At 46.3% G+C, this 25,059-nt stretch overlaps 2 protein-coding genes across 19 annotated transcripts in view; one reads left to right on the top strand and one right to left on the bottom strand.

Annotated features, from left to right (window-relative positions):
- Nucleotides 1-263: 263 nt before the first annotated feature.
- NDUFAF1 (NADH:ubiquinone oxidoreductase complex assembly factor 1) lies at nt 264-15,635 on the top strand. 3 transcript variants are annotated; one of them, XM_009428748.4, is made up of 5 exons: nt 264-863; nt 5,840-6,493; nt 7,924-8,109; nt 14,466-14,540; nt 15,395-15,635. In XM_009428748.4, the coding sequence occupies exons 2-5, from the start codon at nt 5,921-5,923 to the stop codon at nt 15,542-15,544; spliced, it is 984 nt and encodes a 327-aa protein (XP_009427023.1). In that variant the 5' UTR covers nt 264-863; nt 5,840-5,920; the 3' UTR covers nt 15,545-15,635.
- Nucleotides 15,636-19,623: 3,988 nt separating this feature from the next.
- The window catches only part of NUSAP1 (nucleolar and spindle associated protein 1), a 48,646-nt gene continuing 43,210 nt past the window's right edge, over nt 19,624-25,059 (bottom strand). For 10 of the 16 annotated variants that reach the window (XM_009428843.5, XM_009428844.5, XM_001149079.8 and 7 more), the window contains exons 9-11: nt 24,862-24,978; nt 23,385-23,493; nt 19,624-20,598 (exon numbers count right to left, since the gene is read on the bottom strand). In XM_009428843.5, the coding sequence (XP_009427118.1) occupies nt 20,505-20,598; nt 23,385-23,493; nt 24,862-24,978 (320 nt within the window). In that variant the 3' untranslated portion in view covers nt 19,624-20,504. The remainder of the gene's footprint in view (nt 20,599-23,384; nt 23,494-24,861; nt 24,979-25,059) is intronic. The other 6 variants (XM_063794762.1, XM_063794764.1, XM_063794766.1 and 3 more) reach the window with 3 other exon arrangements.

The following is a 25,059-nucleotide window of genomic DNA, read 5'->3' as shown; positions in this document are numbered from 1 at the left end:
TGGGCAACAGAGTGAGACTCCGTCTCAAAAAAAAAAAGTGCTTTAAGAGAGGTGTGCACAAGGTACAAACAGATGCCCTGAGGAACTGGCGACCCTGTGGGGCGAGACTCGGGAAGGGCTGGTAGGAGGGGCTGCTGTCCAGGTGCGTGTTGGTCCTCAAGAATTCATGGGGGCAATTCCAGCAGAATCGGCCTTTTGAGGCCTCAGGCTGTTCTTGTGGGGACCGAGGCGACAGATAAGGAAGGAAGGGATACAGGCGCGTTAGCAATAACTGGGTTCTATTTGAAAGACGCAGGGGGCCGGGCTTGGTGGCTCGCGCCTGTAATCTCAGCACTTTGGGAGGCCGAGGCGGGTGGATCACAAGGTCAGGAGATCGAGATCATCCCGGCTAACATGGTGAAACCCCGTCTCTACTAAAAATACAAAAATTAGTCGGGCATGATGGCGCGCACCTGTAATCCCAGCTACTCGAGAGGCTGAGGCAGGAGAATCGCTTGAATCTGGGAGGCAGAGGTTGTAGTGAGCCGAGATCGCGCCACTGCACTCCAGCCTGGGCGACAGAGCGAGACTCCGTCTCAAAAAAAAAAAAAAGACGCAGGGATGGAGTTTGCCGCCTGAAAGGATACAGGAAGGAGAGGCGAAAAACTTATCTGAATTCTCACTGCTTCCTTACAACTGGCGACCAAGTGGACCAAAAACCTCAGTTGGCTGGGCTACGGGGTCCTTACTGTCCTTCCTGGGCTTCTGTACTCGGCCGGAACTTTAGTGTTCTGACGCCTTGTTTGGCATCGGAAGGGAAAAGCAGATGGACCTATACGGGTAAAGTGGCTTCTGGGCGGAAGGCACACTATAGGCTCGGGGAGGTAAGCGGCGGCAGGCCGGCGGTTGGTGTGTCCCGGGTGTGGGGAGGCGACAGAGCCCTGGCACTTGAGGGTTGAGGGGGCCTCCCCAGCGTGGCGAACGTCTAGCCTCCGGAGGCCAGGCCGTGAGTGCGGGAGGTATACGCCAAGGCGGAAGAATTTTGCCACTCACTACCTGTGTGACCTCGAGTAAATTAGCCTTGGAACGTCAGTTTCTTCGTCTCTATAATTGAAATAATAATAGTACCTCTCTCAGGATTGTTGTGAGCCGTCAGTGAAACACTTAGAGCAGTTTCTGGCACATGGTAAGGCATGGATAGCTTTACTAATTCTACTCACTTCTAGCTGCGTGGATTGTGTTGTCAAAACCCACTGTCAACCTCAGGGCGGTATTGTCCAGTTAATAGGTTAGATTTTCTGTTTACTGGTAGAAAAAAAATGAAACAAAGCATTTATAATTAGTTATATTATTAGAGAAATAACACTACGGAGGGTTTGGAAAACATTTTATGAGCTATCATTTGTTTCTCACATTTCGGTATGTGTAGAGGTAAAATCATTTAAGTGCAACCGGCGCGGGGGAATTTAAATATTATCCATAATTCCGGGACCTCAGATCAACTGTTAATTTTTCCTGGTTCCCTTAACGTTAATAATACATGTGAAAACATACTGTTTACATGGTTTTGATTTATCAACAAACCTTATTGATAATGTCAGCTGGGCGCGGTGGCTCACGCCTGTAATCCCAGCACTTTGGGAGGCCGAGGCGGGCGGATCACTTGAGGTCAGGAGTTCGAGACCAGCCTGGCCAACATGGTGAAACCCTGTCTCTACTAAAAATACAAAAATTAGCTGGGCGTGGTGGCGCACGCCTGTAATCCCAGTGGCTGAGGCAAGAGAATTGCTTGAAACCAGGAGGTGGAGGTTACAATGAGCCGAGATCGCGCAACTGCACTCCAACTTGGGGGACAGAGCTGGACTCTGTCTTAAAAAAAAAAAAAAAGTTGGGCATGGTGGCGGGCACCTGTAATTTCAGCCACTCGGGAGGCAGAGGCAGGAGAAGCACTTGAACCCGGGAGGCGGAGGTTGCAGTGAGCCAGGGTCGTGCCATTGCACTCCAGCCTGGGTGACAGAGCGAGACTCCATCTCAAAAAAAAAAAAAAGGTTGGGCGCAGTGGCTGACGCCTGTAATCCCAGTACTTTAGGAGGCCCATGTAGGTGGATCACCTGAGGTCAGGAGTTCGAGACCACTCTGGCCAACATAGTGGAACCTCATCTCTACTGAAAAAACAAAAACAAAAACAAAAATTAGCCGGGCATGGTGGCGCCCGCCTGTAATCCCAGCTATTCAGGAGGCTGAGACAAGAGAATCGCTTGAACCCAGGAGGCGGAGATTGCAGTGAGTGGAGATCTCTAGCCTGGTGACAGAGCAAGACTCCGTCTCAAAAAAAAAAAAAAAGTATTGATAATGTCATTTTACCTATTGGTGTCTGTATCCTACAGAAAGGAAATACGTATCTGACTTGTTTCATAGGATTTGTGTGTGGATGGCATGAGATAATATATATCAGGGTGATATGAAAGTGTTAGGAGTAGGCTGGGCATGGTGGCTCACACCTGTAATCACAGTACTTTGGGAGAACAAGGCAGGTGGATCACGTGGTCAGGAGATCGAGACCATCCTGGCTAACACGGTGAAACCCTGTCTCTACTAAAAATACAAAAAAAAAAAAAAAAAAAAATTAGCTGGGCGTGGTGGCGGGCGCCTGTAGTCCCAGCTACTCGCGAGACTGAGGCAGGAGAATGGCGTGAACCCGGGAGGCGGAGCTTGCAGTGAGCCGAGATCGTGCCACTGCACTCCAGCCTGGGTGACAGAGTGAGACTCTGTCTCAAAAAAGAAAAAAAAAAGTATTAGGAGTGGTATTCATCAGGTGCAGTGGCTCACGCCTGTAATCCCAGGTACTCCAGAGGCTGAGGCAGGAGGATCACTTGAACCCAGGAGTTAGAGACTCGTCTGAGCAACATAACAAGACCTCATCTCTATTTTTTTTTTTTTTTTTTTTGAGATGGAATTTTGCTCTTGTTGCCCAGGCTGGAGTGCAATGGTGTGATCTTGGCTCACCACAACCTCCACCTCCTGTTCAAGCTATTCTCCTGCCTTAGCCTCCCAAGTAGCTGGGACTACAGTTGTGCACCACCACACCGGGCTAATTTTGTATTTTTAGTAGAGATGGGGTTTCTTCATGTTGGTCAGGCTGGCCTCAAACTCCTGACCTTGTCATCCACCCACCTTGGCCTCCCAAAGTGCTGGGATTACAGGCGTGAGCCACCACGCCTGGCCTTACAATTTTTTATTTTTATTTATTTATTTTTTAGACAGAGTCCTGCTCTGTTGCCCAAGCTGGAGTGCAGTGGCTTGATCTTGGCTCACTGCAGCGTCCCACTCCTGGGTTCAAGCGATTTTCCTGCTTCAGCCTCCCGAGTAGCTGGGATTATAGGTGCTTGCCACCACGGTATAGGTGCCCACCACCACACCCAGCTAATTTTTGTATTTTTTTTTTTGAGACAGAGTTTCACTTTTGTTGCCCAGGCTGGAGTGCGATGGTGCAGTCTTGGCTCATTGCAGCCTCTGCCTCCCAGGTTCAAGCGATTCTCCTGCCTCAGCCTCCCAAGTAGCTGGGATTACAGGTGCCCACCACCATGCCCAGCTAATTTTTTTTTTTTTTTAGTTGGAGTCACTCTGTCGCCCAGGCTGGAGTGCAATGGCACGATCTCGGCTCACTGCAACCTCTGCCTCCTGGGTTCAAGCGATTCTCATGCCTAGGCCTCCCAAGTAGCTGGGATTACAGGCATGGGCCACCACACCTGGCTAATTGTTTGTATTTTCTGTAGGGGTTTCACCATGTTGGTTAGGCTGGTCTTGAACTCCTGACCTAGGTGATCCGCCTGCCCTGGCCTCCCAAAGTGTTGGGATTACAGGCATGAGCCACCGTGCCAGGCCAATTTTTGTATTTTTAATGGAGACGGGGTTTTACCATGTTGGGCAGGCTGGTCTCCAACTCCTGACGACAAGTTATTTGCCTGCCTAAGACTCCCAGAGTGCTGGGATTACAGGTGTGAGCCACTGTGGCGGGCTACAATTTTTGGTTTTTTTATTTTTTTTGAGATGGAATTTCACTTTTGTCACCCAGGCTGGAGTGCAGTGGTGCAATCTCGGCTCACTTGCAACCTCCGCCTCCTGGGTTCAAGTGATTCTCCTGCCTCAGCCTCCCCAGTAGCTGGGATTACAGGCGCTCTCCAACATGACCAACTAATTTCTCTATTTTTAGTAGAGATGGGGTTTTACCATTTTGGACAGGCTGGTCTTGAACTCCTGACCTCAAGTGATCCGCCCACCTTGGACTCCCAAAGTGCTGGGATTACAGGTGTGATGCACCGCACCCGGCCAACATTTTTTAAGAAAATTAGCTGGGCATGGTGGTGTGCACCTGTAGTCTCAGCTACCTTGGAGGCTGAGGTGGGAGAGTCATTTCAGCCCAGGGCCCAGGAGTTCAAGGCTACAATGAGTTATCGATCTTGCCACGGCGCTGCAGCCTGGGTGACAGAGCAAGAGACCCTGTCTCTCTTTTTTTTTTTTTTCCATGGAATTTTGCTCTTGTTGTCCAGGCTGGAGTGCAGTGGCGTGATCTCGGCTCACTGCAACCTCTGCCTCCCGGGTTCAAGTGATTCTCCTGCTTAAGGCTCCCTAGTAGCTGGGATTACAGGCGTCTGCCACCACGCCTGGATTATTTTTAGTAGAGATGGGGTTTCACCATGTTGTCAAGGCTGGTCTCGAACTCCTTACCTCAGGTGATCCATCCGCCTCGGCCTCCCAAAGTGTTGAGATTACAGGCGTGAGCTACCACACCCGGCCTGACCCAGTCTCTTATAAAAAGAAAAGAAAAAAAAAGGCCGGGGACAGTGCATCATTCCTACAGCCCAGCACTTTGGGAAGCCGAGGGGAGAATCACTGGATCCTAGGAGTTCAAAACCATCATGGGCAACACAGGGAGATCTATTTCTTTTTCTTTCTTTCTTTCTTTTTTTTTTTTTGAGACAGAGTCTCGCTCTGTTGCCAGGCTGGAGTGCAGTGGCATGATCTTGGCTCACTGCAGCCTCCTCCTCCCAGGTTCAAGGAATTCTTTTGCCTCAGCCTCCTTAGTAGCTGGGACCACAAGTGCGCACCACCACACCCAGCTAAGTTTTGTATTTTTAGTAGAGACGGGGTTTCACCATGTTGGCCAGGATGGTCTCAATTTTTTTTTTTTTTTTCCCGAGACAGAGTCTCGCTCTGTTGCCAGGCTGGAGTGCAGTGGCGGGATCTCCGCTCACTGCAAGCTCTGCCTCCTGGGTTGACGCTATTCTCCTGCCTCAGCCTCCCCAGTAGCTGGGACTACAGGCGCCCGCCACCACGCCCGGCTAATTTTTTGTATTTTTAGTAGAGACGGGGTTTCACCGTGTTAGCCAGGATGGTCTCGATTTCCTGACCTCGTGATCCGCCCGCCTCGGCCTCCCCAAGTGCTGGGATTACAGGCGTCAGCCACCGCGCCCGGCCCAGTCTCGATCTCTTGACCTCGTGATCCACCCACCTCAGCCTCCCAAAGTGCTGGGACCGTGCCTGGCCAGGGAGATCCATTTCTACAAAAAATTTAAAAATTAGCTGGGCATGGTGGTGTGTGCTTGTAATCCCAGCTACTTGGGAGGCTGAGATGGGAGGATCATTTGAGCCCAGAAAGTAGAGGCTACAGTGAGCTGTGATTGTGCCACACTGTACCCAGCCTGGGCCACAGAGCAAGACCTTGTCTCAAATAATAATAATAATAATAATAGTAAACAAATAAGTTAACAAATTTCAAAATACCTGATTTCTGTTGAATTTGAAATTGTGATGCATTCATTGCTATGCTGATAATTCTTCAATGTCTCTTCTGTTATAGGTAGAATTGGGCTATTTGCTGAAGCTTCTTGGTGGCCCTTGCTAGCCCAGGAAGAAACTTACATTTTGATTTTTTTGTACCATGGCTTTGGTTCACAAATTGCTGCGTGGTACTTATTTTCTCAGAAAATTCTCTAAGCCAACTTCTGCCTTGTATCCATTTTTGGGTATTCGCTTTGCAGAGTATTCCAGTAGTCTTCAGAAACCAGTGGCTTCTCCTGGCAAAGCCTCCTCACAGAGGAAGACTGAAGGGGATTTGCAAGGAGATCACCAGAAAGAAGTTGCTTTGGATATAACTTCTTCTGAGGAGAAGCCTGATGTTAGTTTCGATAAAGCAATTAGAGATGAAGCAATGTACCATTTTAGGCATTTGAAGGATGAAATTGTGGATCATTGGAGAGGACCGGAAGGCCACCCTCTGCATGAGGTCTTGCTGGAACAAGCCAAGGTTGTCTGGCAATTCCGGGGGAAAGAAGATTTGGATAAGTGGACAGTAACTTCTGATAAGACGATTGGAGGCAGAAGTGAAGTGTTTTTGAAAATGGGCAAGAATAACCAAAGTGCACTGCTATATGGAACTCTGAGCTCTGAGGCGCCTCAGGACGGGGAGTCTACCCGAAGTGGGTACTGTGCAATGATATCCAGGATTCCAAGGGTAGGTTAGGCCCAGGAGCCATCGTTTTCTAGTAAACAGGGGTGAACTTCATTGTAGCATAAACTATAGAAGATAGCTTTTGTTTCTGTAAATGAAAACACCTGGCATGTTATATTTGGCACCTCACCTGTGTCTGGGGATAAGTAACTATTGGCACAAGTGTGAAGTGGAAGCACAAGGGGGAAGTGGTTTCTGAGGAGGAGGAGTTAACTTGTTTCTGCGCATTGCTTTGGGCCAGGAACGAGCATTGTTATGTTTCAGGAATCCTGAGAGGTTAGACATTTGAAAGATTTTTGGAGAGATTTTCATCTCCTCTAAAAAAGACCACAACCTCTGTAATGACCAGGGGTTTTGTAGAGTGGATGTAGGGTTAGCCTGTGGCTTTCTTTTTTTTTTTTTTGAAACGGAGTCTTGCTCTGTCGCCCAGGCTAGAGTGCAGTGGCGTGCTCTCGGCTCACTGCAACTTCTGCCCTCCAGGTTCAAGCGATTCTCCTGCCTCAGCCTCCTGAGTAGCTGGGACTACTGGTGCACACCACCACGCCTGGCTAATTTTTGTATTTTTAGTAGAGACAGGGTTTCACCATGTTGGCCAGGCTGGTCTTGAACTCCTGACCTCAGGTGATCCACCCCACCCTTGGCCTCCCAGAGTGCTGGACATGGTGGTGCATGCCTGTAATTCCAGGTACTTGGGAGGCTGAGGCAGGAGAATTGCTTGAACTCTGGAGGCAGAGGTTGCAGTGAGCTAAGATTGTGCCATTGCACTCCAGTCTGGGCAACAAGAGCGAAACTTTGTCTCAAAAAAAAAAAAAAAAAAAGGCCGGGCGCAGTGGCTCATGCCTGTAATCCCCACACTTTGGGAGGCCAAGGTGGGCGGATCACCAGGTCAGGAGATCGAGACCATCCTGGCTAACACAGTGAAACCCCGTCTCTACTAAAAATACAAAAAAATTAGCCGGGTGTGGTTTTGGGCGCCTATAGTACCAGCTATTCGGGAGGCTGAGGCAGGAGAATGGTGTGAACCCAGGAGGCAGAGCTTGCAGTGAGCTGAGATTGCGCCACTGCACTCCAGCCTGGGTGACAGAGCAAGACTCCGTCTCAAAAAAAAGAAAAGAAAAGAAAAGAAAAAGTCATTGCTCCATACAACCAGGTAAAGGAAATACATTCATTTCCATTCATTGAACACAGGTGAGTGCCTACCCCATGTAAACACTGTCCTGGGCCAGTTGTGTGTTGAACATTACCTTAGAAACATATAACTATGTCAGTATTTTGTGCTAAAATAATAATCACTGGGTTTATGTGCCTTCTTATGGGGCAGAAAGTCAGAAGAATGGTTAGTGCATCCTGTTGATGATGCTGACTTGGTGATGACTCACATTTTGCTAATAGTGGAGAATGAGGTACAATTAACTTTACTTTCAATATCTTAGGGTGCTTTTGAGAGGAAGATGTCTTACGATTGGTCCCAGTTCAATACTCTGTATCTCCGTGTACGTGGGGATGGTCGGCCTTGGATGGTGAATATCAAGGAGGACACAGATTTCTTCCAGAGGACGAATCAGATGTATAGTTACTTCATGTTCACCCGCGGGGGACCCTACTGGCAGGAGGTCAAGGTAACAGCATAAATCTTCATTGTTTATAAAAATGAGGTCTTGGCTGGGTGAGGTGGCTCACGCCTATAATCCCAGCAATTTGGGAGGCCGAGGTGGGTGGATCACCTGAGGTCAGGAGTTCGAGACCAGGTTGGCCAACATGGTGAAACCCAGTCTCTGATCGTGCCATTGTACTCCAGCCTGGGCAACAGAGTGAGATGAGACTCTGTCTCAAAAAAAAAAAAAAAAAAAGTCTTGGAGATGATTGTTACATTGTAGTTTCTTTTTTGTTACTAATCTTTCTTGGAAGGTGGGGGTGGGTGGGTAGAAGAAAGGTTAAGAGACATAAATGAATTTTGTTTCATTAATATAAATGTTAACATACTAACTAGTAAATATTTTTGATATGGATGTGGCCAGGTCCATGCTAAGTCACAGGCACATCTCTGCTCTGTGTCCAAATAGATGGGGTTTGTTTGTTTTTTAGAAGTTTCTGCCATGTCATGTCTTCCAGGCAACTCTGCTAAAGTTGGTGTCCTAGGCCTGCGTGGTGGCTCACACCTGTAATCCCAGCACTTTGGAAGGCCAAGGTGGACGGATCACTTGAGGTTGGGAGTTCGACACCAGCCTGACCAACATGGAGAAACCCTGTTGTCTCTAGTAAAAAAAATACAAAATTAGCCGGGCGTGGTGGCGCATGCCTGTAATCCCAGCTACTCGGGAGGCTAAGGCAGGATAATTGCTTGAACCCAGGAGGCGGAGGTTTCGGTGAGCCGAGATCGTGTCATTGCACTCCAGCCTGGGCAACAAGAGCCAAACTTTGTCTCAAAAAAAAAAAAAAAAAAAAAAAAAAGGTGGTGTCCTAGGCCAGGCGTGGTGGCTCATGTCTGTAATCCCAGCACTTTGGGAGGCCAAGGTGGGTGAATCACCTGAGATCAGGAGTTTGAGACCAGCCTGGCTAACATGGCAAAACCCCATCTCTACTAAAAATACAAAAATTAGAGGCCAGGCGCGGTGGCTCACGCCTGTAATCCCAGCACTTTGGGAGGCCGAGGTGGGCAGATCATGAGGTCAAGAGATCGAGACCATCCTGACCAACATGGTGAAACTCTGTCTCTACTAAAAATAAAAAAATTAGTTGGGTGTGGTGACGTAGTCCCAGCTACTCAGAAGGCTGAGGCAGGAGAATCGCTTGAACCTGGGAGGCAGAGGTGGCAGTGAGCCGAGATGGGCCACTGCTCTCCAGCCTGGCGACAGAGTGAGACTCCATCTCAAAAAAAAAAAAAAAAAAAAAAAAAGGCCGGCCGCGGTGGCTCACGCCTGTAATCCCAGCACTTTGGGAGGCCGAGGCGGGTGGATCACGAGGTCAGGAGATGATGGAGACCATTCTGGCTAACACAGTGAAACCCCGTCTCTACTAAAAAATACAAAAAAAATTAGCCGGGCGTGGTGGCAGGCGCCTGTAGTCCCAGCTACTCAGGAGGCTGAGGCAGGAGAATGGCGTGAACCCGGGAGGCAGAGCTTGCAGATCGTGCCACTGCACTCCAGGCTGGGCGGGAGACTTCATCTCAAAAAAAAAAAAAAAAAAAAATTAGCCGGGCATGGTGGTGTGTGCCTGTAATCCCAGCTACTAGGGGGGCTGAGGCAGGAGGATTGCTTGAACTTGGGAGGTGGAGGTTGCAGTAAGCTGAGACCGTGCCACTGCACTCCAGCCTGGGCAACAGAGCAAGACTCCGTCTCAAAAAAAAAAAAAAAAAAACTCAACAAGAAAGCCCCGATTTTGCTCATGTCATATACTTGAGGGTCATCCTGAATTATTCTCCTTTGCCCCACATCCAGTCTATTAGCGAGTCCTGTCACCTCTGCTTCCAAAATACACTCAGCAGCTGACCATTTCTAGCCATCTCTTCTACTCCCACCCTGGTCCAGGTGTTTGGATTATTGCAGCAGCTTCATTATTGATTCCCCTGTTTGTCTTCTTGCCCCACTAAAATCCTGGCTCCACAGCAGCCAGAGTTATCTTTCTGAAGCATACATAGTTCAGATGACATCATTTACATGCTTGTAAGCATGTAAATGTACCTCCTAAGCATGTAAGCTGTATTAGTCTGTTCTCGTGCTGCTGCTATGAAGAAATACCTGAGACTAGGTAATTAATAAAGGAAAGAGGTTTAATTGACTCACAGTTCTGCAGGGCTGGGGAGGCCTTAGGTAACTTATAAAATCATGGCAGAAAGGGAAGTAAACACATCCTCCTTCACATGGTGGCAGGAAAGAGAATGAGAGCCGAATGAAGGGGTAATCTCCTTATAAAACCATCAGATCTTGTGAGAACTCACTGTCACTAGAACAGTATGGGGGAAACCACGCCCATGGTTCAGTTAACTTCACCTGGTCCCTCCCTTGACACATGGGGATTACTACAATTCAAGATGAGATTTTGGGTGGGGAGACAGCCAAACCATATCAGGACCCTTCAGTGGTTTCCCATTACAATTCGAATAAAGTCCAGGCTGGGCTAGGTGGCTCATGCTTTTAATCCCAGCACTTTGGGAGGCTGAGATGGGCAGATCACTTGAGGTCAGGAGTTTGAGACCAGCCTGGTCTACATGGTGAAATCTTGTGTCTACTAAAAATACAAGAAGTTAGCTGCAGGTGGTGGCACACGCCTGTAGTCCCAGCTCCTCAGGAGGCTGAGGCAGGAGAACCTTGAACCTGAGAAGTGGAAGTTGCAGTGAGCCAAGATCGCGCCACTGTACTCCAGCCTGGGTGACAGAGTAAGACTCCATCTCAAGAAAAAAAAAAAAAAGAATAAAGTCCAAACTCCTGAACATGGCCTATGGGCCTACAATATTGGACCCCTGTCTTCATCTTCCATCTCTCCTCCTGTCTTCATCTTCCATCTCTCCTCCTGTCTTCATCTTCCATCTCTCCTCCTACCTCCTTCCTCCACACCAGCCCCTTTTCTGTCAGATTAAACAACCTCATTTCCATCTCAGAGCTTTGCACTTAGTGTTGCTCTGCTGTAATGCTCTGCCCCCATGTCTTCACCTGCTTTCTCTTTCCTATCATTCACCTCTCGGCTCAAAAGTTGCCTCAGAGAGGCCTTTCCTGATTCCTGTAACTAAAGTTGGACCCTCTAATCCAGTTATTTCAACACCACCATTCTATAACTTTGTTCATAGAACTTATCACTAACTAAAATTACTTTGTTCATTCATTCATCTGTTTATTGTCACTCTACTGCCTTCCCTGGAAAATAAATTATATAAATTTCTTTTTTTTTTTTTTTTTTTTAAGATGGGAGTCTCACTCTTATTGCCCAGGCTGGAGTGCAGTGGTGTGATCCCAGCTTACGGCAACCTTTGCCTTCCAGGTTCAAGAGATCCTCCTGCTGGGACTACAGGCGTGTACCACAACGCCCGGCTAATTTTTGTATTTTTAGGAGAGATGGGGTTTCATTCACCAAGTTGGCCAGGCTGGTTTCGAACTCCTGACCTCAAGTGATCCACCCGACTCGCCTCCCAAGGTATTGGGATTATAGGCGTTTGAGCCACCACACCTGGCCCTAAATTCTGTAAATTCTGTGAGAGCAGAGATCTTGCTTATATTGTTCCTACCAGTTTCCCCTGTACCTAGAATTTTGTCCTAGTGCCTAGCACAAAATAAGCACTCAATACATACATTTATATGTAGTAATACAGATATATAACACAAATTATATATACTTGTATTTAAGTAATATATATATAATGAATTATTATACAAAATAACTACTTCATTATAAAAACAATTTGGGAAGTACAGAAAAAAATCTTGTACTACCACTATCCAGTGATAAAATACTATTTTTATTTTATTTTATTTTATTTTTGTAAGACAGAGTCTCGCACTGTCGCCCAGGCTGGACTGCAGTGGTGGGATCTCGGCTCACTGCAAGCTCTGCCTCCCAGGTTCACACCATTCTGCCTCAGCCTCCCGAGTAGCTGGGACTGCAGGTGCCCACCACCACGCCCAGCTAATTTTTTGTATTTTTAGTAGAGACAGGGTTTCACCGTGTTAGCCAGGATGGTCTTGATCTCCTGGCCTCATGATCCGCCCACCTCGGCCTCCCAAAGTGCTGGGATTACAGGCATGAGCCACCACACCCAGCAGATAAAATACTATTTTTTTTTTTTTGAGACGGAGTCTGGCTCTGTCGCCCACGCTGGAGTGCAGTGGCACGATCTCTGCTCACTGCAAGCTCCGCCTCCCGGGTTCACGCCATTCTCCTGCCTCAGCCTCCCAAGTAGCTGGGACTACAGGCACCTGCCACTACACCTGGCTAATTTTTTGTATTTTTAGTAGAGACGGGGTTTCGCCGTGTTAGCCAGAATGGTCTTGATCTCCTGACCTCGTGATCCGCCTGCCTCGGCCTCCCAAAGTGCTGGGATTACAGGTGTGAGCCACCGCACCTGGCACAAAAATACTATTTTTAATATGTATCTTCTAGACTTTTCTAGTCACACTTTTCCCTTCCAGTGGTGTTTTATAACATATATACAGTATTTTCACTGAACTATTGTTTACAACTTTCTCTTCAAATATATTTCTACATCATTTTTAATGTCTGCATGATATTATATAAGTAGACAACAATTTTGGCTGGGTCCAGTGGCTCACATCTGTAATCCTAGCACTTTGGGAGGCTAAGGCAGTGAATCATTTGAAGCTAGGAGTCTAAGACAAGCCTGAGCAACATGGCAAAACCCTGTCTCTACAAAAAATACAAAAATTAGCCCAGTGTGGTGGCATGTGCCTTTAGTCCCACCTACTCAGGAGGCTGAGGTGGGAGGATTGCTTGAGCCTGGGAGGTCAAGGCTGCAGTGAGCTGAGATCACCCTACTGCATGCACTTCAGCCTGGGTGACAGAGTAAGACCCTGTCTCAAAAAAAAAAATTTTTTTTTCTTAACTTGTTCTTCATTATGTACATGTAGATTTAGATTGTTTTCAGAGTTTTCTACTGTCGGAACAAACTCTGAGGTAAACATCCTTAACTATTTTCATAGGCTATATTCCTAGAGATAAAATTACTGGAATAAATATTAATATGTATAATTCATTTTTATTTATGTTCATTAAAATTTATTTACTTATTTGAGACAGGGTCTCTCTTCTGTTGTCCATGCTGGAGTGCAGCATAGGCTCGCTGTAGCCCCAACCTCCCAGCCTCAGGTGATCCTCCCACCTTAGCCTCCTAAATAGCCAGGACTACAAGGATGCACCACTATGGCTGGATAAGTTTTTTGTTTTTTTACTAGAGTCTTGGTTTCACCATGTTTCCCAGGCTGGTCTTGAACTCCTGGGCTCAGTTGATCCTATTGTGTTGGCCTCCCAAAGTGCTGGGATTACAGGCATGCACAACCAGGCCCGGCCATTTTCTTCCTTTGTTAAACTCAAAATATAAATAAAATTAGCATACTCTGTACCTGTTTTTTGTGTTTTTAAAATTTAGGAATATATCCTGGAGAGCTTCTGTATAATTATTTAGGCAGGGTGTGGTGGTTCATACCTGTAGGCCAAGGTTGGCAGATTACTTGAGCTCAGGAGTTTAAGACCAGCCTGGCTAACATGGTGAAACACCGTCTCTACCAAAAAAAAAAAAAAAAAAAATTAGCCGGGTGTGGTGGTGTGCGCCTATAGTCCCAGCTACTCAGGAAGCTGAGGTGGGAGAATCGCTTGAACCTGGGAGGTGGAAGTTGCAGTGAGCCAAGATGGCACCACTGCACTCCAGCCTGGGTAACAGAGTGAGACCCTATCTCAAAACAAAACACAAACAATTAAAGCCAGATATAGTTTTAAAAGATCGTGCTTAATAATAAGTAAATTACATAGAGAAGAAATATGAAAATAAAGTTGATGAATAAAAAGGCACACTTGAAAGTTCAAGAGTAGAAGGAATAGGACATTTCTTTTAGTTCAGTTTCTACTGTAGGAAGGAAGGGAAACGTTAAAATTCTTTTTTCTTTTTTTTCTGAGATAGAATCTAGCTCTATCGCCCAGGCTGGAGTGCAGTGGTGTGATCTTGGCTTACTGCAACCTCTGCCTCCCGGGTTCAGGCAACAAAGTGAGACCCCATTCTCCACAGAAAGAAAAAAAAAAAGCTGTGTTTAGGCTACTAGTCTTTTTTCCATAAATGTTACAAATATTTTTTTCATAGTTAACCCTTTATCGTTTGGCCTGAGTTATATCTTTGATCCAAATGGCTAGCCATTTGTCATAATACATATATGACATAATTTTAGAATAAATGTAAACTCATTTTATCGTTACAATTACATGCAGATGCCTCAATTGCTTACATTTCAGTTATGAAGTAAATGGTTTCTTCTTTCAGATTCCTTTTTCCAAATTTTTCTTCTCTAATCGAGGAAGAATCCGGGATGTTCAGCATGAGCTTCCGCTTGATAAGGTAACATATTCCTGTATTTTTCACTCAGAACTGTATCATTTTTAATGAATCGGAACTCTGGGGAGACTGAGTTCATTTGAGAAGGCTGGCAGATGAATATTTCTTCTCAGGGCCACTGCTCTTATACCCAGCCAGAGGCTGACTTAGACCTGTCCTATGAACCATACCCCCATCCTGAAGGAATTTTAGAAGGATCATTTTTTAGCATGCCTACATTTTACTTTAGCTATTTCCCCCCCTCCCTTCTCTCCTAATTTAGCTTTAAAATAAGAGTTTATGAACGCTTCAAGGAACTCCATTAGGCATTCATGTTGTCCTTACTAGTCTTTTTGTTTTTTGACATGGAGTCTTGCTTTGTCACTCAGGCTGGAGTGCAGTGGCATGATCTCGGCTCACTGCAACCTCCACCTCCCGGGTTCAAGCATTTCTCCTGCCTCAGTCTCCTGAGTAGCTGGAATTACAGGTGCCTGCCACCACACTTGGCTAATCTTTGTATTCTTAGTAGAGACGAGGTTTTACCATATTGGGCAGGCTGGTTTTTAACTGGACCTTGTGATCTGCCCACCTTGGCCTCCCAGTGTTGGGATTACAGGCCTGAGCCACGACGCCCGGCCGTCCTTCCTAGTCTTAAGTGGCACTACCTAATGAGGAGAGGGGAGGAAGTTGAATGAGGAAAGAAAAGCAGTCTTGTATTTCCTCTTACAGTATGCTATGTGAGAATTAGTAGTATTTGCTAAGGGCTGATAGCATTAAAACCCAGTTATAATCATCACCTGATGGGATTTTAAACTCCTGGAATAATATCAGTACGTCACTGTATGAGATTTTAATCAATTTCTCTATTTTAAATTTAGATCTCTTCTATAGGATTCACCTTGGCTGATAAAGTGGATGGTCCATTCTTCCTGGAGATAGATTTTATTGGCGTGTTTACTGATCCAGCTCATACAGAAGAATTTGCCTATGAAAATTCTCCAGAGCTTAACCCAAGGCTTTTTAAATAAAGATCATATGGTAGTTTTGTTTTACTAATCTAAGGGTACTAGCATCTACAATGATATAGACAAAATAAAATATTTCTTTAATGGCATCCAACCAATGGCTAGTATGTATTCTCTCTTTTTTTTTTTTTTTTTGAGATGGAGTTCTGCTCTGTCGCCCAGGCTGGCATGCTGGCGTGCAGTAGCGTGATCTCGGCTCACCGTAACCTTCGCCTTCTGGGTTCAAGCTATTCTCCTGCCTCAGCTTCCCGAGTAGCTGGGATTATAGGCATGCACCATCATGCCCAGCTAATTTTGTATTTTTAGTAGAGACAGGGTTTCTCCATGTTGGTCAGGCTGGTCTCGAACTCCTGACCTCAGGTGATCCGCCCGCCTTGGCCTCCCAAAGTGCTGGGATTACAGACGTGAGCCACCGCGCCTGGCTGGCTAGTATGTATTCTCTAAGACAAGTTATAATGCTGTTGCTGGCCAGGCACGGTGGCTCACGCCTGTAATCCCAGCACTTTGGGAGGCCGAGACGGGCGGATCACTTAAGGTCTGGAGTTGGAGACCAGCCTGACCAGCATGGTGAAATTTCATCTCTACTAAAAATACCAAAGTTAGCCAGGTGTGGTGGCACATGCCTGTAATCCCAGCTACTTGGGAGACTGAGGCAGGAGAATTGCTTGAACTCGGAGGCAGAGTTTGCAGTGAGTTGAGATCACGCCACTACACTCCAGCTTGGGCCACAGAGCGAGACTCTGTCTCAAAAAAAAAAAAAAAAAAACCACAAAGAAAGGCTATTGCTAAGAGGGACTGGATAAGGGGAACACAGCATGAAACCAGGTTCTCTGGTGTACTTTATCTCATAGAATGCAAGTACTGATGTAAATGTACTATGTAAATAACTTAGTGTTTTTGCTCAGAACAGTTGCTGTTAGGAACATTTCCTATATGAGTAGTTTCTAAGGCAGGAGTCTCTGAGATGACTGTTAATGGCCTTCTACCACTCTGTTGCATTTAGATTTCTTCTAATTTCATTTTGTTTTGCTTTTTTGAGATGAAATTCCCTTCTGTTGTCCAGGCTGGAGTGCAGTGGTGCGATCTCGGCTCACTGCAACCTCTGCCTCCCAGGTTCAAGCGATTCTCTTGCCTCAGCCTCCCCAGTAGCTGGTATTACAGGCCCACACCACCATGTCTGGCTACTTTTTTTGTGTTTTTAGTAAAAACAGGGTTTCACCATGTTGGCCAGGCTGGTCCTGAACCCCTGACCTCAGGTGATCCGCCCAAGGCAATAACTCAGTAAATCACAGAGACTTACTCCTATGGTTTCTTCTAAGGCTTTTGTAATTTTAGTTCTAACACTTAGGTCTATGCTTTTTTTTTTTTTTTGAGATGGAGTCTTGCTCTGTGGCCCAAACTGGAGTGCAGTGGCGTGATCTCAGCTCACTGCAACCTCTGCCTCCCGGTTCAAGCAATTCTCCTGCCTCAGCCTCCTGAGTAGCTGGGATTACAGTCATGCGCCACCATACCCGGCTAATTTGTGTGTGTGTGACGGAGTCTTGCTCTGTCACCAGGCTGGAGTGTAGTGGCACAATCTCGGCTCACTGCAACCTCCCTGCCTCCCAGGTTCAAGTGATTCTCTGCCTTAGCCTCCCGAGTAGTTGGGATTACAGGTGCCCACCACCACGCCTGGCTAATTTTTGTATTTTTAGTAGATACAGGGTTTCACCATTTTGGCCAGGCTAGTCTTGAACTCCTGACATCATGATCCACCCACCTCGGCCTCCCAAAGTGCTGGGATTACAGGTGTGCCACCACACCCGGTCCCTCTTTCATCACTTTTTTTTTTTCAGACTGAGTCTCACTCTGTCGCCCTGGCTGGAGTGCAATGGCACAATCTCGGCTCACTGCAAGCTCCGCCTCCTGGGTTCACGCCATTCTGCCTCAGCCTCCAGAGTAGCTGGGACTACAGGCGCCCGCCACCATGCCCGGCTAATTTTTTTGTATTTTTAGTCGAGATGGGGTTTCACAGTGTAAGCCAGGATGGTCTCGATCTCCTGACCTCGTGATCTGCCCGTCTTGGCCTCCCAAAGTGCTGGGATTACAGGCGTGAGCCACCGTGCCCGGACTTTTTTTTTTTTTTTGGAGACAGGGTCTCGCTTTATCACCCAGGCTTGAGTGCAGTGGCACGATCTCGGCTCACTGCAAGCTCCACCTCCCGGGTTCACACCATTCTCCTACCTCAGCCTACCGAGTAGCTGGGACTACAGGTGCCCGCCACCACACCCAGCTAATTTTGTTTTTGCATTTTTAGTAGAGATGGGGTTTCACCGTGTTAGCCAGGATGGTCTCCATCTCCTGACCTCATGATCCACCTGCCTTGGCCTCCCAAAGTGCTGGGATTACAGGCGTGAGCCACCGTGCCCACTCTTTTTTTTTTTTTTTTTTTTTTTTTTAAGAAATAGGATCTTGCTCTGTTGCTCAGGTTGAAGTACAGGGGCTATTCACAGGAGTGCTTATAATGCACCACAGCCTTTGATCTCCTGGGCTAAAGTGATCTTCTGACTTCAGCCTCTCAAGTATCTGAGACTACAGTAGTATATGCTACTGTGCTCAGCCCTATGACCAATTTTAAGTTAACTTTTGTGTATGGTATAAAGGTCCAAATTCATTTTTTGCATCTGAGTATCCAGTTGTCTCTTTTTTTTAATAGTCATTGCTAGTATATGGAAATATGGGGGCCAGGCTCAGTGGTTCACACTTATAATCCCAGCACTTTGGGAGGCTGAGGTGGGAGGATCCCTTGCCCAGGAGTTTGAGACCAGCCTGGGCAACATAGTGAGACCCTGTCTCTAAAAATAAAATAAAATAAATTAGCCAGGTGTGGTAGCACACACCTGTAGACTTAGCTACTTGGGAGGCTGCAGTAGGAGGATCCCTTGAGCCCATGAGGTCAAGGTTATAGTGAGCTATAATCTTACCACTGCACACCAGCCTGGGTGACAGACCAACATCGTGTCTCTCTAAAAAAAAAAAACAATAATTAGGCCAGGGGCGGTGGCTCACCGCTGTGATCCCCAGCACTTTGGGAGGCCGAGGCTGGCGCATCACGAGGTCAAGAGATGGAGAGTATCACTTGAACTCAAGGAGGGGTGGAGGTTGCAGTGAGCCAAGATCGCACCACTGTACTCCAGCCTGGGTGACACAGACAGACTCTGCCTCAAAAAAAAAAAAAAAAAAAAAAGCCAAAAATATAATTGTTGGGTCTTGATCTTTTTTTTTTTCCGAGACGGAGTCTCACTCTGTTGCCCTGGCTGGAGTGCAGTGGCATGATCTTGGCTCATTGCAACCTCCGCCTCCCAGGTTGAAGTGATTCTCCTGCCTCAGCCTCCTGAGTAGCTGGGATTACAGGCGCCCACCTCCATGCCTGGCTAATTTTTGTATTTTTAGTAGAGATGTGGTTTTACCACGTTGGCCAGGCTGGTCTCCAACTCCTGACTTCAAGTGATCTGCCTGCCTTGGCCTCCCAAAGTGCTGGGATTACAGGTGTGAGCCACTGTGTCTGGCCAGAATTGTTGGGTATTGATCTTGTACGTTGCAACCTTACTGAATTTATTAGTTCTAGGAGCTTTTTAGTGAAATCCTTAGGATTTTCTCTATGTAAGATCCTGGTGGTTTTTTCTTTTTTCAGATAGGGTCTCACTACCTAATGGCATGGCTAGATAACACGGTAGACATACTGTTAACTTTTCAAAGAAACTAGCAAACTGTTTTCCAAAGTGGTTGTGACATTTTACATTTCCATCAGATGTGTATTTGACCCTGAATTTTTTAAATTGATCTGATCTCTTCCCCTTGATAGGAAAATCTGAATGTTTCCAGTATCTGGAAGTGTGCCATGTCCTAAAGCCTCATATATACAAAACAGCATTTAATAAAACCTGAGAGGTACTCTGGGAATATAAAGGAAGCATACTTCCGTTTCTTTTTTGAATGGAAGCAGTGGTCAGGAAAGGGCATACCAAGGGTATGTATAAACTTGTTAAGCCTAGCTGCTCACCTAAATCTTGGAAGACTTATGTTTACAAAGAATGAATCTATGACAATGAGAAAAAATTTTATTTATGACGATCTTGAGCAGTATAAAACTCAGAAGCTCCACTGAGGTGAAGGAAACATGGACATGATACTAAGCAAAGCCTAGTCTTTTCCATAAAATGAATAAGAAGTACATTTGGTGGAGTTTGAGACCAGCCTGGGCAACACAGTGAGACCCTGTCTCTAAAAGCATTAAAGCATTAATCCTCGCATTTCGATAGGGCTATGTAGCTTTTAAGTAAGCAATGTTAGAATGAGTTGTAGAGTTTTATTTTTGTGAATATAGTGAGTGACAGATGGCAATTACATGAGGATATTTGAACGAAGGTACATAAGCCTAAACAATTTCACCTAGGTAAAATATTGATGTCATAACCAAACTATATGGCCCCATTTCATAAAGGTTACTATATTCTATAGAGAATGGAGAGGTGGCCTTTCTATCCCAGCTTACCCTATTCTTGTTATTGTTCAAATTCTCCTGAAGCTTGCATAACTAGCTGCCATCAGGTAAATGCTATTGGCTAGCAGAAGACTGCAGTTCTGTTAATATTAGAACCAGCAGGGGGAACTTGGGAACTTGACATTAAAAATCTAGAAACAGAATTTTAGGATGGGTCTCATTAGAAACCTGAATTGTTAATGGACTTAAGTAAAAACCATCCCAAAGAATTTGTGCTTTAAGGTGATAACGTCTTTTCAGAGATCATAGCACATGAAGAACCCATGGACACTACACAGACTATGAACAGTTAGCAGAAAAATATCTCGTGACTAAAGTGGGGATGACAGCAAAAAAAAAAAAAAAAAAAAAAAAAAAAAAAAATTTACAAAAGGAAAAAAGTTGAGAATACAGGAATATTTACAAGATGTTAAAAAATTATTAATCTTCAGCCAAAATGAGGCCCCTTCGCATTCCCAAAACCTTTGCTTTCTTCTCCTTTCGTTCTTGCTCGCGTTTCTTCCGTTGCTCTTCCCTGAGAGGGATAGGTCACATGTTAAGCTCTAGGGAGGCTCCAAAACAGATACTTTAAAGCAACTATTGTTGGACTAACACCCAAACTTCCAAGCAATGACATCCAGCATACTTGTGTAAAACAGACTCTTAGAGGGCACTGTGCTCTGCCTAGTGTTTCTAACACCTGTTCGTCATTGTTGTGTTAAAGGGTTAGAAACTGGTATTTACCTTTTGTTAACTCAGCACTCTAAAATCATGCATGGAGGCCGGGCACGATGGCTCATGCCCGAAATCCCAGCACGTTAGGAGGCCAAGGCAGGCGGATCACTTGAGGTCAGGAGTTCGAGACCAGCCTGGCCAAAATGGTGAAACCCCGTCTCTACTAAAAATACAAAAAAGGTAGCCAGGTGTGGTGGTGCATGCCTATAATCACAGCTACTGGGGAGGCTGAGGCAGGAGAATCCCTTGAACCAGGGAGGCAGAGGTTGCAGTGAGCCGAGATCACGCCACTGCACTCCAGACTGGGCGACAGAATGAGACTCTGTCTCAAAACAAACAAACAAAAATAAATAATAAAATCATGCATGGAATTGGAGTCAGGAGACACCTTGGTGATTGAATCCAACTCTTGTTATTTTACAGTTTGCTTTAGGCCAGATGCAGTGGCTCACACCTATAATCCCAGCATTTTGGGAGGCCAAGGTGGGAGGATCCCTTGTGCCCAGGAGTTCAAGGCCAAAGTAAGCTATGATCATGCCATTGTACTCCAGGCTGGGTGACAAAAAGTAAGACCCTGTCTCTAAGAAAAAAAAAAAAATTTGTTTTAAATGAGAAATGTCTACACCTAGAAATCAAAGTTGACCAGGTGCGGTAGCTCACGCCTGTAATCCCAGCACTTTGGGAGGCCAAGGTGGGTGGATCACCTGAGATCAGCAGTTTGAGACCAGCTTGGCCAAGATGGTGAAACCCCGTCTCTACTAAAAATACAAACATTAGCTGCACGCGGGGGTGGGAACCTGTAATCCCAGCTACTCGGGAGGCTGAGGCAGGAGTATCACTTGAACCTGGGAGGCAGAGGTTGCAGTGAGCCAAGATCGCACCACCACACTCTAGCCTGGGCATCAGAGCGAGACTCCATCTCAAAAAAAAAAAAAAAACCAAGATAAGTTAATATAATCTTGGGCTTTTTCTTTTCTTTTTGGTTTGTCTAATCCTCTGAAAGTAGAGCATAATGGCTAACTCAGTAGATCCTGGTTCTAGTTCTATTCCTTTCACTAAACTATGTGATTTTGAGCTTGACCTTTGACTTTGATTTCTTTTTTCTTTTTTTTTTTTTTTGAGGCGGAGTTTTGCTCTTGTTGCCCAGGCTGTAGTGCAGTGGTGCAATTTCAGCTCGCCACAACCTCCGCCTCCCGGGTTCAAGTGATTCTGCTGCCTCAGCCTCCCGAGTAGCTGGGATTACAGGTATGTGCCACCACGCCCGGCTAATTTTGTATTTTTAGTAGAGATGGGGTTTCTCCATGTCTTCAACTCCTGACATCGTGATCCACCCGCCTTGGCCTCCCAGAGTACTGGGATTACAGGCGTGAGCCACCTTGCCTGGCCAACTTAATAACGGTGAGCAAAGGCCTTGGTGGCAGTCGTGTATAGCCATGAGTCAACTGACAGGTAACCCTGTGTCACGAGGGTCCAAGCAGGGAATCTGGGCCCAACCATGACTTGCTGCAACCCAGGATGAGCTCTGGCTTTAACTTGGTTTTCATGCTGAAGGAAGCCTCTAAGGACCGTCCTGGGTTTTTCCTCTTTATAGGGCCTTGATGCCTTGTAAGCCTGGTTTCCTTAGGAGTGAGGAATTTATGTCTATCTGGATATGTAGGTGCCCTGGGCTGTTGGGCATTGGTATCTGGAGAGATACCCACATGCCCTGTGTTTAGGCAGATGAGTCATGCAAGAGCAGTGCTCTGAATCTGGGTCTTCTTCTGAATCACCTGCAGAGCCTTGGAAACAATGCAGGTGCTTGGGCCTCACCCCAAATCTGCTGATTTGGAGTCCATTACACTGGAACCTAGGCAGATGTACTCAGAAAGTTCTATACATGATACCACTTTTTTTTTTTTTTTGAGACGGAGTCTCACTCTGTTGCCCAGGCTGGAGTGCAGTGGCGTGATCTCGGCTCACTGTAAGCTCTGACTACCAGGTTCCTGCCTCAGTCTCCCGAGTAGCTGGGACTACAGGCGCCCGCCACCACGCCTGGCTAATTTTTTGTATTTTTAGTAGAGATGGGGTTTCAATGCGTTAGCCAGGATGGTCTCGATCTGACCTCGTGATCTGCCCCCCTCGGCCTCCCAAAGTGCTGGGATTACAGGCGTGAGCCACCGTGCCTGGCCCATGATACCACTTTTTTTTTTTTTGAGACGGCGCCTGGCTCTGTCACGCAGGCTAGAGTGCAGTGGCGCGATCTCGGCTCACTGCAAGCTCTGCCTCCTCGGTTCACGCCATTCTCCTGCCTCAGCCTCCCGAGTAGCTGGAACTACAGGCGCCTGCCACCATGCCCAGCTAATTTTTTGTATTTTTAGTAGAGACGGGGTTTCACCGTGTTAGCCAGGATGGTTTCGATCTCCTGACCTCATGTTCCGCCCACCTCGGCCTCCCAAAGTGCTGGGATTACAGGCGTGAGCCACCGCACACGGCCATAATACCACTTCTAACCTCCTCTTAAAACACCACTATTACTGAGCCCCTATCCCTCAGAGGTGCTGCTTTTGAAATTAAAATAATTATAAAGCTGGATAATTATGTACTTACTTTGTCTGGAGATGGGGTTGTTTGTAAGTTTTCTTGTAGAAGTTAATTCTGTTGACATGTTGATTTAGATAATTATTTTCTTTAGATTGCCCCCATGGTTTTAGCTTTCCTAGTTTAGGACAGAGACAAAGAATTTTAAAAAGATTGTTTGATTTATATTCCCAACTTCATTCTCTTCATCTGTGGGGTTACCTGCTATCAACATTTATACTTTTTTTTTCTTTGAGACAGAATCTTACTCTGTCGCTCAGTTTGGAGTGCAGTGGTGTGATCTGATCTCAGCTCACAGCAACCTCCGCCTCCTGGGCTCAAGTGATCCTCCCAATTTAGACTCATGAGTAGCTGGGACTACATGCACATGCCACCATGCCCAGGTAATTTTTGTATTTTTTAGTAGAGACGGGGTTTCATCATGTTGCCCATGCTGGTCTTGAGCTCCTGTTCTCAAGCAATCTGCCTGCCTTGGCCTCCCAAAGTGCTGGGATTACAGGCATGAGCCACTGTGTCCAATCAATTTGCAATTTTACAAAAAGAACTGGGACCAAATTTCTTGAAGTTTATGTGTTGCTTTTTTTTTTTAATTTAAATTTAATTATTATTATTTTTTAAATTTTTTAGACAGAGTCTCGTTCTGTCGCCCAGGCTGGAGTGCAGTGGTGTGGTCTCGGCTCACTGCAAGCTCCACCTCCTGGGTTCACACCATTCTCCCACCTCAGCCTCCCGAGTAGTTGAGACTACAGGCGCCCGCCACCATGCCCAGCTAATTTTGTTTTTGTATTTTTGGTAGAGACGGGGTTTCAATGTGTTAGCCAGGATGGTCTCGATCTCCTGAACTCATGATCCGCCTGCCTTGGCCTCCCAAAGTGCTGGGATTACAGGTGTGAGCCACCGTGCCCAGCCTGTTTTTGAGGCATGGTCTCACTATGTCGCCCAGGCTGGAGTGTAGTGGTGCAATCTCGGCTCACTGCAACCTCTGCCTCCTAGATTCAAGCGATTGTCCTGCCTCAGCCTCCCAAGTAGCTGGGATTACAGGCGCCGCCACCACGCCAGGCTAATTTTCTTATTTTTTTTCAGAAGAGACGGGGTTTCACCATGTTGGCCAGGCTGATCTCGAACTCCTGACCTCAAGTGATCTGCCCACCTCAGCCTCCCAAAAGTGCTGGGATTACAGGCAAGAGCCACTGCACCCGGCCGCAGAATTTGTTTATTCTTAAGTTTTTATTTTTTATTTTTATTTTTTAGATGGAGTTTCGCTCTTGTTGCCCAGGCTGGAGTGCAATGGCACGGTCTCGGCTCACTGCAACCTCCACCTAACAGGTTCAAGTGATTCTCCTGTCTCAGCATCCTAAGTATCTGGGATTACAGGTGCCTGCCACCACGCCTGGCTAATTTTTGTATGTTTAGTAGGTGTGAGCCACTGTGTCCCACCAATCTTAAGTATTTTACAGGCCCTGTAGCTCAAAACACTCCCACATACCTTTGTGTGGTTCATAGTTGAGGGGACGAGACAAACTTGCTTTAAGATCAAACACTGGTTTCTTATTGGAGACTGGAGTCTGCGTTGCCTCAGTTGTCAACTTGAATGGGGTAATAACTAAAAACACACCGAAAAAACCCAAGAGCTTAATTAGAAACAAAGACCTGGTAAAGTGTTTATCAAAGTGTTACTTCTCAA

This window comes from Pan troglodytes, chromosome 16 (assembly GCF_028858775.2).
Source record: "Pan troglodytes isolate AG18354 chromosome 16, NHGRI_mPanTro3-v2.0_pri, whole genome shotgun sequence".
Taxonomy (NCBI): domain Eukaryota; kingdom Metazoa; phylum Chordata; class Mammalia; order Primates; family Hominidae; genus Pan; species Pan troglodytes.
The sequence above is the reverse complement of the archived record's forward strand: the minus strand, read 5'-3'. Positions and strand labels throughout refer to the sequence as shown.